The sequence below is a fragment of the Pteropus medius genome, unplaced genomic scaffold, assembly GCF_902729225.1.
Source record: "Pteropus medius unplaced genomic scaffold, Ma_sr-lr_union100, whole genome shotgun sequence".
In the NCBI taxonomy this organism is placed as follows: Eukaryota; Metazoa; Chordata; class Mammalia; order Chiroptera; family Pteropodidae; genus Pteropus; species Pteropus medius.
In genome coordinates this window covers 364,362-381,185 of record NW_024341754.1, presented here as the reverse complement: position 1 = coordinate 381,185, position 16,824 = coordinate 364,362, and the positions used below count along the sequence as shown (strand labels likewise).

The window sequence follows — 16,824 nt, the reverse complement described above, 5'->3', positions numbered from 1 at the left end:
CTGCAAGAGCTGGTGGGCCAGTCAGAATGCCTGAGACTGCCCTCCTGTGGCTCAGCTGTAGTCAGATGGCTTCATACTCTGTGAACTGCCCTGCGTAAATGTATTGCCATGTATAAATGAGACATGCATCTATGTGCATATATATATGTCTGTAATCTGAAAGGATAAACGTCAACTTTGATCAACATTTGATAACCTCCAGGAAGGAGGAGGAATTGTGGGAGGGTCAGAGAGAGGGAGATTGGGGACTTGTATTTTTGTCTCTATAACTCTATATTGTTTGACTTTTTCATAATGAGAGCTCATGTGTTGGGTAAAAAGAATTAAAAAGAAAACCAATCCAATTACAAAAAAAAAAGAAAGATAAAAGTTACCTGCAGAAATTGCTTGTGATCCAAGCCTTGGCTCCCTGATGCCTGGCTAAAGTCCCAGCCCACAAAGGGACCACTGGGTTAAAGATCTCGAAGAAAAGAGGAAGTGATATGTTTGGTGTCCATGTCATGTCTGCCAGTCTCTCAGGGCAAGGCACCTGGCAGGCAGTTCCCACCGGTATGAGAACTGCTCCTCTTTTCCAGGCACCCACTCCAGGGCTGTGAAAGTTCAACAAGTGCATGCATGGAACATCAGAAACCTCCTGCAAATGTTGAATTTTCTCCAAGGTTTCCTGAGGCCCAGCCAGCTTCTCTGGGCAGCCTCTAGGCTCAGGAGCCCAGCCTAGCCCTCAGTGCCCTCTCCGCCCTATTCTTCTTGGCCTCCAGCAGCCCTCAGTCTTCCCTAGTTGTGGCCCTTCCCAAGCCTGCGTCCCAGCCCCGCCCCTCTCTCTGGACGCATCTCTGGGCCCCATCATCACCCGGCGCCGGGCCCTCCCTCCCACCCCCCCTTTCTCCTCCCTCCTTCCTTCCCTCCCTTCCTCCCTCTCTCCCTCCCTCCCAGCTCCTGCACCAGGAAACGGCCCGGATCCCGGCAGCGGCCTGACCCGTGAGATCCCTAACCTGGCAGGCAGGCGGGGTTGGAGATAGGCTAAGGGTGGGGGTGAGGGAGGAGCTGGGCCTTTGGGCTGCACTGGGGGGAGCCGGGAGTAGAGATGGTGTCGGCAGGAAGCTCTTGGCCCTGGGTTTCCCGGGAGGACAGTCATTAAACATGGATTCAGCCACACAGATGGTAGAGTGTTGGGGGCAGGGGCCGGTCCTGGGAGCTGTAACCCCAGCCCTTCTCGGCCCAGACCCTGATCCCTGGCCTTCCCCGCCTATCTCATATCCTCCTCCCCTTCCCAGGGCTCCACGCTGGCCAGGAGGATGAAAGGCCTCAGCTGGGGGCTCCTTGCCACCAGCGCTGGGTCCTAAGATCTGCCATCCAGGCTGGGTGAGTGTCCCCTTCCTTCTCTGTCCCGGGCAACCCTTTGCTTCTCCCACATTTCCCTTCAGACCTTGTTTCCTCTCCCATCTTGTGCCTCTGCCAGCATCTTCACATCTTAACCTCTAGGGAGGTCCTAAGCCTCTTCTCTAGCCAAAAGGTGTGTACTGTGGAGAGCAGAGTTTGTAGGGATATCATAGAGCTAGTGTTGTCTTGTTAAAGAAAGAATCTAAAATATTTTTAAAGTAAAATTTACTAGTTTACATTTAATTTGGCATATAACGAATTTAATGGCCAGCCTTTCATGCCCTGGGCCCTCACCATGACTTAATATCCTTGTTCTTGCCTCTCCCGGCCGAATGGTCTCTGAGCATTTCCTCCCACCTCTCTCTCCCTATCTCGTTGGGTTGGATAAACCTGAAATGCCCCAATCTGGATCTTGGTCCATGTATTCATGCCAGTCTTTCATCCTTGACTGTTACAGCCGCCCGGATGGCGACCCCAGCCTCAGCCCCAGACACACGGGCTCTAGTGGCAGACTTTGTAGGCTATAAGCTGAGACAGAAGGGTTATGTTTGTGGAGCTGGTCCCGGAGAGGGCCCAGCTTCTGACCCGCTGCACCAAGCCATGCGGGCAGCTGGAGATGAGTTTGAGACCCGCTTCCGTCGCACCTTCTCTGATCTGGCGGCTCAGCTGCATGTGACCCCGGGCTCAGCCCAGCAACGCTTCACCCAGGTCTCTGATGAACTCTTCCAAGGGGGCCCCAACTGGGGCCGCCTTGTGGCCTTCTTTGTCTTTGGAGCTGCGCTGTGTGCTGAGAGTGTCAACAAGGAGATGGAGCCACTTGTGGGACAAGTGCAGGAGTGGATGGTGGCATACCTGGAGACGAGGCTGGCTGACTGGATCCACAGCAGTGGGGGCTGGGTAAGAAATTTCTCAATTGCTGCTCTGCACATACCTCCGAAAAGGTGGTCTCCAAGAGAAGATGGGAGGGTAGGGGCGCTCTGGCCTGGGGGTGGCTGTGCTGGAAATGAGGCATGGGGGCTGAGGCTCCCTATCTGGGTAGAATCAGACACCCTCACCATGGGCACCATGCTGGACTCTGAGCTCCAGGACTGCCACGCAGTCATCTCTGGATGGGCTCATGGTCCAAAGCAGAAGACAGAATACACAGTATCCAGGGGAGTGCCCATAGGGAAATGGTATCTAGCTGTCACCTGAGTACATGGCATGGGGGCAGGAATCAGGGATGGGTGGTGATCAGGCAAGCCTTGGCAAGGGATGCCAGTTCTGAGCAGACTTTTTGGCCAAGGAAAGGATGGAATTCACTTGAGGCAGGGAGGGCAGATGAGCCAGGCACTTGTGGGGGATGGGAGGAGATTGCAACCAGTAAAGCTTTGGCCGGAGAGGAGCTGGGTGTGGGGTAATGCTTGCAGTGGATGGAACTGGAACTCTTCCTCTCCTCTTTTCTCCACTCTTTCCTCTCCTGATACCCCTTTCTCCTTTCTCTCCTACTTCCCTTCTCTCCCACAGGCGGAGTTCACAGCTCTATACGGGGACGGGGCCCTGGAGGAGGCGCGGCGTCTGCGGGAGGGGAACTGGGCCTCAGTGAGAACAGTGCTGACAGGGGCCGTGGCACTGGGGGCCCTGGTAACTGTAGGGGCCTTTTTTGCTAGCAAATGAGAAAGTCCAGGACCGGGTTGGGGTAGGTGTGGCTGGGGGACAGGAGAGCAGGAACAGAACAGAGAAATGCCCTTGAAAGAAATGGGGTGAATGGATGGGCATGGCACGGGGATGGGATGGGGCAGGGTAGCGTATGAGAGGGCTGAGTGTGCCAGGCAGGTGGTTGGAAAAGTGGGCTGGAGACCTTGGGGAGTGTATTTGGAAAGTTAGGGGGCCAGGAGATGGAGTCATTCCAGGGTTGGGGGGAGGTGGGAGGGATTATTCCTGTAGGTATAGGTACAGGAAACTGCAACTGGAGCTTGGTTTGCAGCCCTGAGGAAGATGGACTTGTATAAGGGGTTGGCATCTCCTTTGGATGAGTGAGATTTGGGGAAAACACAGAAGGCACATCCCTTTGAATGGACGCTTGGTTTCTCAGGTGATAGGGAGAGGTGGCTGTGACAACGGGCTGCTTGGACATGCGTCTGCATGTGCGCGCGTGCTCATGTGCATGCTGGGCTGCTTGTCTAATCTGGTGGTGATGGGATTCTTCAAGGAGAAAATATTCCCTCTTGTAGTGGCAAGAACTAGGGGCAATTCTCTGCCTCCCCTAACCCCCTTCTCCCTCCTTCCTTTGTCTTGTCGCCTCAAGGCTGAGGGAGAAACACTGTATCTAGTTGAGGGCTTTGGGCACTTCTCTACAGAAAGTCATTAGCAGGCCTTTGGAGAGAAGAGCAGTTCTGTAGCTGGCCTTGTTCCTTCATGGTCCCCCTTCCTTGTGCATCATGCACTTGCTGCTGCCTCCTGGGCTCTGACAGAAAGGCAGGGCCGCGGAGCCTGCAGTGGGTAGAGGCTTTGGTAGCTGAGCCTGCCTGCTGCCCTCCTTTCCCACTGGGGCACACTGGTGCCTAAAAGTGTTCCCTATCCCCGGGACCTTTTGTACCCAAACTTAAAGTCTAAATTGGGGCTCTAATTAATTTTCCTTTTGAGTGTGTGGACGTAAATCCTGATCTAGAATACAGTCTGGGTCCTGCACTGTGTCTGAGACGGTTGATGCCTTGAGAGGAACATTCCAGCTCTGAACCCCATGGATGTGAGGGTGATGTGTACTCTGTGACTGGCCTGTTGCGTGTGGTAGGCTTTGGTGCTGCTTTATCAAGGGCCAGGTATATGGGTTCTAGAGTACCTACCATGATATGGAAGCATTTGTATTTTCTTTGAAGCCACGCTGTTTGCATGGGTGTTACTTGTCTGTACCTCAGAGTCTGAGGATGTTAACTTTAGAGCTCACAGTCCTCCAGAACAGATTCAGAATTATGGCTTTTTCTTTTGAGAAAGAAATGATTTCACTCCAGTTGCATGCCCTGAGCCAGACCTCACTGCTGCACTTTCCAAGGTGCTAAAATTGCTGCTCTCCAATGCCGACTTCTTCAGACACAGTGCTCTAGAACCCTGCCCTTGATCCTGAGCACTGATCAGCTTAGCTAGACCATGGTTGACTCTTCTTGGAGATTTTCACTTGGTCCCAGAAGGTGGCAACATAGTTGTACTCACTAGAATGTGGGACCAAAATTGGCCTCAGGTGTTTAGCCCACACTTTTGCTTTTGAGAGAGGGCTGCACTTTTTAATGGTATTTATAGGGGAGGTGGTAGGCTGCATGTGCCACTTGGTCTGTTTGTGAGTATGCCGATACCAGAAACTCAGAGCTGCTCTGTGGCAGGCAGTTGGGGTGGGGGGGGTCTCTGACTTGCTCAGGACAAACCAGGCCAGTGGTTTTCAAACTGCTTGGCAGAGCCCCAAAGTTTCCTAGGGGTTGCCTCAGGAGTCCTTGGGGGAGATGAAGGTGGAGAAGCTGAGCAGGCTGGGCTACTTGCCCTCAAACAGAACAGCTCCCCTTGTAGCTGTCTTATATATCGGGGTTCAGGGTAAGATTTTATTTGCATTAAGGGGTTTGCTGCTGAAGAAAAGTTGGAAAACCACTGCTAGATCATCAGCTCCAAATTGGAGCCTGTGCTCCCCCACGTTTGGGGCAGACTCATCACCCTACCCTCTACCACAGGACTCCTATCCCTGTTAGCTCTTCTGGGGGGCCTTTAGCAAACAGGGGCGGCAGGGCCCATGGTTACCAAAATGCCCTGCTCTGAGGCCTTCACACTTGTATGGAAGCAGAGGCTGTTTTCTGAAAGTGTAAGAAGCGTGGTCTGGATTCCCAGAAGCATAGCTTGGATGGGACCACAGTGGGCTGTTTTGAACTATCTTGCCCTTCTTAGATTGAGGGGCAATGGAAACCCCAGAGACTCTTCTGTCAGGGAAAAGTAGAGACTCTCTTCTAGAGCCATATAGTTCCTTGGGATTAGCTCTTGGCCAGGAAGGCTGAGTATGGCTCCCAATTTTTAAATCTATTTCATTTTTTTTAAATAAGGGAAATAAATCTAATTGCCATTTTTCAGAGTTTAAATAGGTGGAGAGGGTGTTTCTTGCTCTCCAGAGCCCAAAGGGACAAATAGGAACTTGCTTAGGCCAAGGAAGGAGCAGAAGTAGGGCAACTGGGTCCTGCGATTATTAATCCCATTCCCCACTTATCCTAGGGCATACACTATTTTACTTTTTTAAATCATAAAACAGTGGGAGAACAGATTTGGTTAGTTTAGAAGAAAAGAAAAAGCTCTATAAATATAAATATATATTCCTGTATTTTTATTTAATAATTTATAAATACCAAGTTCATTTGACTTTTATTTTTGTGTAATATGTAATGGTCGTATTAAAAAATAAATAAATAAAGCCCAGAAGTTTAATGAGAAGGACTGAGCAGGGTTTGTGACTTCTACACTGTATACCCTGGGGTTAGGACATTTCTTGATCCAGTCATCTCTTCGTGAATTGTTAAGGGTAAGAATTAGAGTAATTGATACTTTGGAAAGCATTGAGATAAAAAATTTTTTTAAAGAAAATCAGAGTTGTTCCCCTATCCCCCCACCCTGGCCAAATGCCCAAAGCCAAGAACTCCATCTGTGCCAGCCCAAGCCTTAAGAGGAAGTGTGTATATGGTACTTTGGGATGGCCATAAACAAAAACCAAAAGAAAACTAACCGAAAATCTTTGCATGATGGTAATCAAGTCCCCAGTTGTGGTTCAGCCTCTAAACAAGAAGTGTGTGATAATGAGCATTTCACTTTCCCCAATACCCTGCTGCCTACTTCAGACTTAAAATAAGTCTGGCGATGATGGAGCCCCTGCTTCCTTTCCTGGTCCCCTGAGACATTTGGTTTCAGCCATTCTAAGGCAAACTGTTAAGTTGAATGGAAACTACAGGAGTTATTCAGACCATCCCTCTGTACTTCTAGGACCACATCAAAATCATGTCTGACAGAAATAGTGATCCTAATTTTAAATAACAAGCAGGAATTTCTAATCTTTCTATAATCTAGTACAATAAAATGGTATTTGAGTTTGTGTTAAATTGTAGAAATATACTGCTTAGAGGAATCCAGTGTTGCATTTCCATTCTCTATGCAAGCCATATTAAAATCAGAGAATGGCTTGGTGAACATGGCACAAGAGGAAATGGAACTAGATGTTAATAGTTAATATCATTAGGCTATGATAGCTAGTGCATTTATCTGCACTGCAGTGTGATTGATTTAATGATTGATTGAGTTATACTTGCCTAGGTCCACAAAGCATTTGCAACATCTTACTGGAACACAAAAAAGACAATACAATAGGAAAACATAGACTTTTAAAGTAGGGGGTGAAGGAAAAGTTGAAAACATTACAATAAAATGAAAGCAAAGGGAAAATAAACGCACAGAAAAGCATTCTATAAGCAGTATTAAAGCTAGGCTATGAATTCATTTCTGAGCTTGGCAGCTAAAGCAAATTGGAAAATGATGAGATTTACATTCCTCCTAGGATTTATAAAGGCCCATCAGTTACCAAAATGAGCAAAAAGTTTTGTGGCTCTTCTGAGAAGACATTGAGAGATATAGAGGACACCACCCTTTATAACACCTGACAGCAAATACGATGTTGAGTTTTTACACCACTGTTTCTTATAGAAACACCAAATGTGGATTCGGTAGGTCTTAAGCTTATCACAATTTAGCCTAAATATGCTCTATGGTGCTATAGTTTAATATAGGGCTAAATTTCAGACTGTGTAAACAGATGGATTGTTTATCCTTTAGACGGTTTTCTGTGAATGTTATTTCTCCAAATGACACTTTTGATAAAAGTTAAGCAACATTTAGTTAAAATTTTTAGCAAATGGATGAACCGTAGATATTCTGTGTTTTTACTTAAGGGCAGATCTTTTGAAAACTTTAAAAGCTGCCTTAAATGTGGATACAGGCGAGATATAAATAAATATTTTTTAAATCAACCAGAAAACATAATATAATGGAATGCTATATAGTTCTTCATTCAATCATTCATACATTCATGCAGTAAATAGTCAAGCATTTTCTATGTACTAAGCACAGCTCTAGGCACTGAGATAGAGAAGTGAACAAACAGGCACAAATTTCTGTCTTCGTGTTACATTCTAGTAAGAGAAACAAACAAAAACAATATATTTTACAATATTTATTAACATAACATTTCATGTTAGGTGACATGCTATGAAGAAAAATAATTCAGTAAGGTGGGCTTGGAAGTGTATGGATTTCAATGTTAAATAGAGTGGTAGGGTAGGCCTCATTTCTAAGGTGACTTGAGTAAAGTCATAAAAAATGAAATTGGGTGGAAAAATCTTTTTATTGATATGGAAAGATGTTTCTGTATCTTATTTGGTAAAAAGATAGATTAGAAAATAATATATACAGTATGATTCCATTAAATAAATAAAATACATACTTGTGTGTTCACGTATACCTCTATATGTATTGAAAATTTCAGGAGTGGTTTATGCCAGAATATCATTAGCGATCTCTGGGTGATGGATTTTATGGGTGGTTTTATTTTGTTCTTTTTGCTGTCAGTATTTTCTGATTTTTGGATAAGGAACACGTATTGCTGGTGCAGTATATTAAAACAAGATTTTCGGGTACCAAGTTTTTAAAAAGTTAACCAAGCAGAATGGAAATTAAGCTGCCCAATAAAGACTCCTTCTCATTTAAATGGCCACCCCACTTCCATACAAGGGCAGACCTAGGGAGTTCACGTAGGTGGGGCCAGACTTTAATTAGAAAAGAATTGGAGTCTGCTCTAAAATAGAGGTAAGTAAATGATCAAGGCTCCAAGGTTCTATACCAACACTGTCCAATAGAAATATAATGCAAGCCACATACATAGTTTTACATTTTCCAGTAGTGTCATTAAAAAAGCAAAAAGAAACAGGTAAAACAAATTTTAATTTTTTATTTAACCCAGTACATAAAACTGATCATTTCAATCTGTAATTAATATTAAACGATTATTTTGCACTCTCTTTTTCATACTAAGCCCTTGAAATTTGGTGTATAATTGACACTTCCAGCACATCTCAGTTTGGACTACTCATTGCTCAGTAGTGACATGTGACTAGTGGCTGCCATATTAAACAACGTAGTTCTAGATTATAGAACATGATAATTATTGTAATTATTATTATAATTATTGTAGCTGGTAAAAATTTCAAAGCAGGAATTACAAATAGGCAAGTATTTATGTTTAGTGAGAAAACTTTTCCCTTCTGGGCAGCACTGGAGATACCCTCATCCATTTTTATAGATTTAATTCTTTTATCAACTCCACTGACCATTCCCTTCTTTTAACACATTTTTCCTTCTAGGACACATCACTGAGTTTTAGTTTCCTCAAAACTCCATGGCCCTTATTAATAATTACTGAAGGAAAATTATACTCATAATGGGTAAATCTCACATCATTACATACTGATTTTTAAAAAATTCATTCTCGAAGAGGAATGTATCTCTTGATGTTCTCCATGAATCAGTAACAGGAAAAATATGAACTCACATTATTATACAGAAGATCATTCATTCATTTAGCATTTATTGAACACAGAGATATGCAATGGAAATACAAATATTAGTAAGGTAGTGTCCATGCCTTTTACAGTTTAGGTTCTAATAGGGAAGTATCTTACTTTACAAGCCACCATTCAAATATTTTTTTAAATGTGTGTGTTTGTAAAAGTAATCTTATGCTTGTTAGAGTAAGTTGGAAGTTGGAGTGTTTTTTTTTATTTTAAATAAAAATATATGGAAAAATTGTAGAACATAGAATATTATAAAGATGATGATCAATCATAATCCTACTATCCAGAGAGAACCACTATTAACATTTTGGCATAGTTCTTTCCAGTCTTTCATCTGTGCTTATAGTTTATGATCATACTGTATATATAATTTTGTATACTTCAGTTCTGCTTACCATTATATCGCAAACATTTTTCCTTGTCATTAAAAATGTTTTGAAGGCATAATAACTATATAAAATTACATTTATGTTGTATAAAAATTTTCCCGTAAGTGTCCACTTGGACGTTCAAGTTGTTTATATTTTTTCACTTTGATGAACATTTTCATTATCAAATATTTTTCTAGTTTTCAAATGATTTCTTTTGAATATAGTATAAGAACAATTACCGAGTTAAGAATTTCAACATTTTAAAAAGCTTTTGGTACATATTGCCAAATAAAAGATTGTACTGGTTCTTGTTCCTTTTTCCCCCTAGTGCCCAAGTTGTTTTTTTTTTAAATAAGATATACGTAATTTTAATCACACTTTACATACAATTTTACATTCTACTTCTTTAGACTAACAAAAATTATTTTTGCATGTTATCACACACTATGTGTAAACCTTTAATAGGTGCGTAATAATCTTCGAATGTAATTATAGTTTGCCTAAACATTGTCTCTCTAGGAACTTAGTTTTTTTCTAATTTCAGCAGCGTACATAATGTAATCTTTGTATTAAAGCAGACCTTACAATAATTTTGATTGAGATTTGAAAGCTGGCTTTGAATTCCTGCTAATTCCTAATTATTTCCATGACGTGGGCAAGTTATTTCACTCTTCCCTCGTCCTTAAAAAGGGTTATGGTTTTGGAAATAACTTCATAGAGTTGTTGTGAGAATTCATTGAGATAATATAATAAGGAGCCTAGGATAATGCCTGTTAACAAAATCGGATGCTCAACAAAATTAGAGTTCGAGGCATAAAAAGAAAATCACATTTCCCTTAATTGGCTTTCTTAGATTAAATTAAGTGCCAGTAAAACATCCAAATCTTGATTAGGTTACGATCAGTATAAAAGATTTTTTCTTCCAGTGAACTCAATCTTTTAGAGCTTGTCTCCGGTGCTCAACTTAGTTTTCCCAGACCACTGACGCTGAGATAGCTGATGAAGTAATTTTCAGTGAAATTTTAAGCAACTGTGACTCTGCTCCAAGTTTCCCTGTTCCTGAGGTAAGGCTTTGTGAGAAAAAGTGAGAGTGAGGAAGCGTGGGGTATACTGCGAAGTTCTTTGCTTTTAGGTTTGTTAATAAGGCTTTCCTCTAGTCCAAGTTCCCCCTGCTCCAGCCAGGAGCATCTTGTTGGGATTGTTTAACCATTTGGTTGGGCTCATGTGAATCTGGCTCTCGAACCATACCTTGGTCTGGCTACAAATATCCCTCTTGCAGAATTAGCACCGCCGTTACTTCCTTTTTAATAAATGCGTAGGATCACTACTAAAATATGGCAAATCTGCATTCCAGGGGGTAGGTCTCTTTGGTATCTTAGAGTGCAACTGTGTGGTGGGAACCTAACCGGAGAAATTCCTCTGAGGTCTGAAGGAGGGTTTGGGGTTCGGAAAAGTTATGAAGATGAAGGGTGGTACTCAGGTCTCCAATCAGTGCATCCTTTGGTCAACAAACATTATTTGGGCACATACTATGTGCTAGGCATATTACCCCACGATATGCAAAGATAAATAGCCAGCCTCTCCAAATTCCCACAACCTACTTAGGAAACGCAGCGCAAAATGATTAAGCGCACAGTGAAGCACAAAATGACTAAGTGCTTGACATGAAAGAGGAGGGGAGGCTAGTGGAAGGCTTCTCAAGAGGTGACGCTGGGTTTTGCAGTGGTCTTGTTGAAGAGGGACTGCATGTAAAGGCACCGACTTGGATGCAGCTACACCCACTGGAACGAGGAGTGTGGAAATAACATTTGCGAAGTAGCCTAGTCCTGAGGCTTCAAAGGCCACGGTAAGGAGTTCTAAGACTACTTGGACAGTAAAGGGGAGCCAGCTCAGTCTGGGAACCAGATGGAGGGGTGACACTAATTGGAGGGCTGTAGCAAACAGTACAAATAAGAGAAACTGGGGCATACAGAGGGCTTGGAAAATATGCCTGTGCAGGAAGACAGGACGGACAGGACTCATGGCCAGTAGTTCTGTATTGAAGATTCCCCTGGTTTGGGAGACCTAGTGGATGGTGGTGCCAATAACCTGTATGAGTAAAGTAAGCTCCTTCCTGGGGCTTTCCATTCAGAACCCTCCACTTCCAGCAACATCCCATCTGCTGGTGCTTTCCGAGTGGGGAGACCAGTTTCCAGAAACCGCCGCAGTGTTTCCGGCCTATGGCTTCCAACGGCTCACTAATTGGCAACCAGTAGTATTAAGATGGCGGCCCCCTAAAGACTAGTCATGTGACCTCGGGTTTCCTTGCGGTAAGCCCGGCACTCCGTTCGGGGTCAAGGTTCACTTGTCACAAAACGGGTGTCAGCCCTTCAAATATCGCGAGCCAATCGACATCTGAGACTGGGCCACTGCGGCAAGTCGAGCGGAAGATTGGTTCTTTCCACTCGCCAAGCCAGCGACCAATCACGGAGCGTCATATATTTCGCGGACCCGCCGGTAGGCGGGAGAAGCAGGAGTGTCGTCACAGCGTGGCAGTATTGTTACCTAAGGACTAGAGAGGAGGTGGGACGTGTGCTGATTGACAGACCGATTTCCCCTACAGGGATTTGAGAATTTGGCGCAATACCCCCGCCCTGGAGGTGGGGTCTTATTTGATTGCCAAGTAATATTCCCCAATGGAGTCCTAGCTCGTGGTGACGGGCAGGCTACTTGACTAATGAGTCCTTGGCGGGGCCGGCGCAGCTCTCCAATCGCTGGGCGGCGGGCCCCAGTCTGAGCGGCGATGGCGGCGGCGGCGGCGGCGGCAGCGGCAGCGGGGGCTGCGGGCGGTCGGGGCTCCGGGCCGGGGCGGCGGCGCCATCTTGTGCCCGGGGCCGGTGGGGAGGCCGGGGAGGGGGCCCCGGGGGGCGCAGGGGACTACGGGAACGGCCTGGAGTCTGAGGAACTGGAGCCTGAGGAGCTGCTGCTGGAGCCCGAGCCGGAGCCCGAGCCCGAAGAGGAGCCGCCCCGGCCCCGCGCCCCCCCGGGAGCTCCGGGCCCTGGGCCTGGCTCGGGAGCCCCCGGCAGCCAGGAGGAGGAGGAGGAGCCGGGACTGGTCGAGGGTGACCCGGGGGACGGCGCCATTGAGGACCCGGTGAGGGAAGGAGGGCGAGCGAGCTGGCGGGCGACTGGCCGGCCGGGTCACGGGAAGCCCAGAGCTCAGGCGAGCGGGAGGCAGGAGGGGGGTGGGGGTGGGCGGGGAATAACGTGGCTGGGGCCGGGCTGGGGACGGATCCTCCACCGCGAGAAGAGGCCCAGCCGGGTTGATTCGGGCGTCATGGGTACCTAGTGTTGTTCTAGAGACGGTAGCTTGTTTTTCTTCTCATCAAGATCCTCGCGTGGGGCGAGGGAAATGGCCGAGCATGGCTGGGGCCGCGCGCGGACCGAGAGCAGGGCAGAGCCCCTGCGTTGGTGCCTCTTAAGCTCTTCTCCATACCTTCCCCACTCATTGTAGGAGCTGGAAGCGATCAAAGCTCGAGTCAGGGAAATGGAGGAAGAGGCTGAGAAGCTAAAAGAGCTCCAGAACGAGGTAGAGAAACAGATGAATATGAGTCCACCTCCAGGCAATGGTGAGTAACTGGCGGTTACACGCGGAGTCGGGGTCCTTCGATTGGAAGCGTTGTGGGATCACGGGTTACATGGGGTTAAATGCTCGGGACCTTGGAGCTGCTTGTCTGAGCAACTACTGGTCAGGTGTCCCGGTCATAGTCTATTGTGTATTTCTTTGACCTTTATGAGACAGAAGGTATGTTTTAGTGATGATAGTCTTGTGCCTCCCTTTGTCCCTGTTACAAATGTGATTCTCTTTGTTCTTAGTTTACCTCTATTTGTGGACGTTGCCAGCTGGCATTTGACCTTCAGATCTTAATAGTTTTTCCTTAAGTTGGAGACCTTTTAGTTAGGAGTCCTAAGAGAAGCTGCTCAGCTGCAGGGGCTTCCCCTTTAATTTAGAAATGTCAAGTCTCACCTTACTGAATTTTGTTCACTTTTCAAATCATTTCAACCTGAGCTATTCAGTAGGGACTTAATTCGGGGGCAGGAAGGTATTCCTGTACTGTTTTGAATTTTTTAAAGAAGGTATTAATCTGTTCCTTAATTTTTCAAGTATTTGGTAAGCACCTACTGTGTGCTAGACTATTCTAGATAATGGATACAGCAAAGAGCAGACAGAAATCTTTGTGTTTACTAGTGGTGGTAGTGGTGCATACATTGGTTGAGCAGAAAACAAGTGTTTTTTTTTATCCTGATTCTTTTTTCTTCATAGCTGGCCCAGTGATCATGTCTATTGAGGAGAAGATGGAGGCTGATGCCCGGTCCATCTATGTTGGCAATGTATGTCCTAGGGCACTGATTGGGGTTGGGGAACGCTCTTATTTTGGGGAGTTATTTAATAGGAGTCTTGAAAGGAACATCCCCAGAGTAAGTGGATAAGTGGTGGATTTAGGAATAGAGGGAAGGTTGGGAGAAGGTAATGGCAATCAGCAGAGGCTCTGGGTTTGGAAAGAAAAGAGATTTAATTTCTTAGAAAGCCAGATTTGATGTGCCTTGGTGTATATGGATGGCCCAGCTCAAAGTCTAGGCAGGGTACCTGTTGAGACAGGAGTTTGTCCAGTACCTGTGAAATGTACCCACCCCCACCCCCACAGGTGGACTATGGTGCAACAGCAGAAGAGCTGGAAGCACACTTTCATGGCTGTGGTTCAGTCAACCGTGTTACCATACTCTGTGACAAATTTAGTGGCCATCCCAAAGGGTAAGTAGGAAAGTAAGTTGAGGTCATTTTAATCACAGTTTAAAAATAGGTTATGTTTTATGCTGAGCACTAAGTTAACTTGTTAAAACAAGTCATCTTTGTCTTTTAAGATATAGCATTAATGTTGACCTGTATTGGGGGGTTGCACATAAATGCCATCAGAGGCCAGACAGATAACAAAGATGAAGGCTAGGTATGGGTGGGATTGTGAACTAGAAGGGGAGGGGGAGGGGCAGCTTCTGCTTGGCCCCAGCTGATTCTGCCATGTGGAAATCCAGGCCACGTGTGTCCTATTTTATAATTTTCCAAGAGTAGCTGGAAATTTTGGTTAAAATCTTCCGTTCAAAAATTTTTTGACCAATAATTTAAAACATGAACAAATTGCACCCAAACAAAGCATGTCTGCAAAGTTATGTTTGGTCTAAGAGCTGTTATTTGTGACTTCAGATAGCTAAAGTGCTAATTACTTCTTTCAGGTTTGCATACATTGAGTTCTCAGACAAAGAGTCAGTGAGGACTTCCCTGGCCTTAGATGAGTCCCTGTTTAGAGGAAGACAAATCAAGGTAATCCCCATGCTCATTGCTATTCTGGTTCTGTATATACCCTCCAGGTCGTTTCTAAGGCTCTCTGTTGTACATATCTCACTCTCAGGTGATCCCAAAACGAACCAACAGACCAGGCATCAGCACAACAGACCGGGGTTTCCCACGAGCCCGATACCGGGCCCGGACCACCAACTACAACAGTTCCCGCTCTCGATTCTACAGTGGTTTCAACAGCAGGCCCCGGGGTCGCGTCTACAGGTCAGGATAGATGGGCTGCTCCTCTCCCCCGCCTCCCATGAGCCCTGTATGCTTCCTTCTCTCCTGATCTGAGGAACCTCCCTCCCTTCCCCTCCCCTTGGTCTCCAGGGACTTGGTCTCCTGCCTGTGCAGGGTGAGGAAGGTAGTTGGAGGCCAGTCTCATCATCTTTTTCTGGAGCAGGAATTGATGATAAGGGCTGGATCACTCCACTCTGTTCTGAGAGATGCTTTTTTCCCCCCAGTCTTTTTTTTTCTTGAGAGTTGGTGGCAGTGAGGGTGTTTACATAGAAGGCCAGGAAGGATAGGGCCTGGAAGCAATGAAAGCACTGAAGGGAAATTTGCTACTTTTCCCAGAGTTGGATGGGGAGTTGGAGTTTGAATGTCCCTTGGAAGAATACCAGAGGCTAGTCGATCCTCCTCGACAGCCGTGTGGGAGGATATTGAGATATTTACTCTATAACTGAGCCAGTCTTTTGCAAGATTAATTTATCTCACTGGACCTAGGGTGCTGCGCATGTTGTTGCTTTGCTTAATTTCTGTCTCTCTTCATTTAAATAGATAAGTTAGGAACATAGACTTGGGCTTTTCATAATGTTTACCCATCTGCTCCCAGGAGTGAGAGATGATCTATTGGCAAGGGCATAGGGTTTAAGAACTGTGGAAAATTGAAAACTGGATACACAATGAGTCCTTTTTCTTGCCCCTGTGTCTTAGATGCACTTCTCTATTGCCACTGTTTGGAGAGATATTCTGTTAATTTTCCCCCTCCCATTTGCCAGCTGCGTCACTATTTCTGGGATTGTGGGGTCATTTTTAGAACACTTGGTAACTTCTTTCCCCCTTTACAGTAACTAGGGCGAGGGCCCACGGGGAGGGGCTTGTACTGAACTATCTAGTGATTATGTTAACACCTAACTCTCCTTCTTTCTTCCAGGGGCCGGGCTAGAGCGACTTCATGGTATTCCCCTTACTAAAAAAAGTGTGTATTAGGAGGAGAGAGAGGAAAAAAGAAAAGAAGAAAAAAAAAGAATTAAAAAAAAAAAAGAAAAACAGAAGATGACCTTGATGGAAAAAAATTAAAAAAAAAAAAGGATATACTGTGGAAGGGGGGAGAATCCCATAACTAACTGCTGAGGAGGGACCTGCTTTGGGGAATAGGGGAAGGCCCAGGGAGTGGGGCAGGGGGCTGCTCATTCACTCTGGGGATTCGCCATGGACACGTCTCAACCGCGCAAGCTGCTCCCCCTGTTTCCCTGTCCTACTTCACCCCCTTGGGGCCTGCTCAAGGGTAGGTGGCAAGGGTGGTAGGAGGGTTTTTTTTTTACCCAGGGCTCTGGAAGGACACCAAACTGTTCTGCTTGTTACCTTCCCTCCATCTTCTCCCTAACTTTCACAGTCCCTTCCTGCCTGCTCCTGTCCTGCCAGGTCTACCACCCACCCCACCCCTCTTTTCCGGCTCCCTGCCCCTTCAGATTGCCTGGTGATCTATTTTGTTTCCTTTTGTGTTTCTTTTTCTGTTTTGAGTGTCTTTCTTTGCAGGTTTCTGTAGCCGGAAGATCTCCGTTCCGCTCCCAGCGGCTCCAGTGTAAATTCCCCTTCCCCCTGGGGAAATGCACTACTTTGTTTTGGGGGGTTTTGGGGTATTTTTTTGTTTTTCAGTTTTTTGTTTTGTTTTTTTTTTTCCTTTGCCTTTTTTCCCTTTTATTTGGAGGGAATGGGAGGAAGTGGGAACAGGGAGGTGGGAGGTGGATTTCGTTTATTTTTTTAGCTCATTTCCAGGGGGGTGGGAGTTTTTTTTAATATGTGTCATGAATAAAGATGTTTTTGAAAATAAAAATTGGTCTTTTGAGTGTAAGGA

At 45.7% G+C, this 16,824-nt stretch overlaps 1 protein-coding gene across 7 annotated transcripts; it reads left to right on the top strand.

The window, feature by feature from the left end:
* The first annotated feature begins 867 nt into the window (after positions 1 to 867).
* On the top strand, positions 868 to 16,803 carry LOC120593549 (polyadenylate-binding protein 2). 7 transcript variants are annotated; one of them, XM_039851466.1, is made up of 10 exons: positions 869 to 978; positions 1,275 to 1,362; positions 1,838 to 2,277; positions 10,339 to 10,434; positions 12,864 to 12,978; positions 13,674 to 13,741; positions 14,056 to 14,162; positions 14,639 to 14,726; positions 14,815 to 14,966; positions 15,901 to 16,797. In XM_039851466.1, the coding sequence occupies exons 3-10, from the start codon at positions 1,846 to 1,848 to the stop codon at positions 15,938 to 15,940; spliced, it is 1,098 nt and encodes a 365-aa protein (XP_039707400.1). In that variant the 5' UTR covers positions 869 to 978; positions 1,275 to 1,362; positions 1,838 to 1,845; the 3' UTR covers positions 15,941 to 16,797. The 7 variants fall into 7 exon arrangements, with proteins under 7 accessions (XP_039707369.1, XP_039707400.1, XP_039707385.1 ...); XM_039851429.1 differs by lacking the exons at positions 869 to 978; positions 1,275 to 1,362; positions 1,838 to 2,277; positions 10,339 to 10,434 and adding an exon at positions 12,138 to 12,503 and having other exon boundaries at positions 15,901 to 16,803; XM_039851420.1 differs by lacking the exons at positions 869 to 978; positions 1,275 to 1,362; positions 1,838 to 2,277; positions 10,339 to 10,434 and adding an exon at positions 12,138 to 12,572 and having other exon boundaries at positions 15,901 to 16,803.
* Positions 16,804 to 16,824: the final 21 nt, after the last annotated feature.

Coding starts and splice junctions, on each gene's coding strand:
- LOC120593549 (XM_039851466.1), top strand. CDS start 1,846: ATGGCGACCCCAGCCTCAGCCCCAGACACACGGGCTCTAGTGGCAGAC. Junction 14,163..14,638: donor TTTAGTGGCCATCCCAAAGG/GTAAGTAGGAAA, acceptor TACTTCTTTCAG/GTTTGCATACATTGAGTTCT. Junction 14,727..14,814: donor TTAGAGGAAGACAAATCAAG/GTAATCCCCATG, acceptor TCTCACTCTCAG/GTGATCCCAAAACGAACCAA.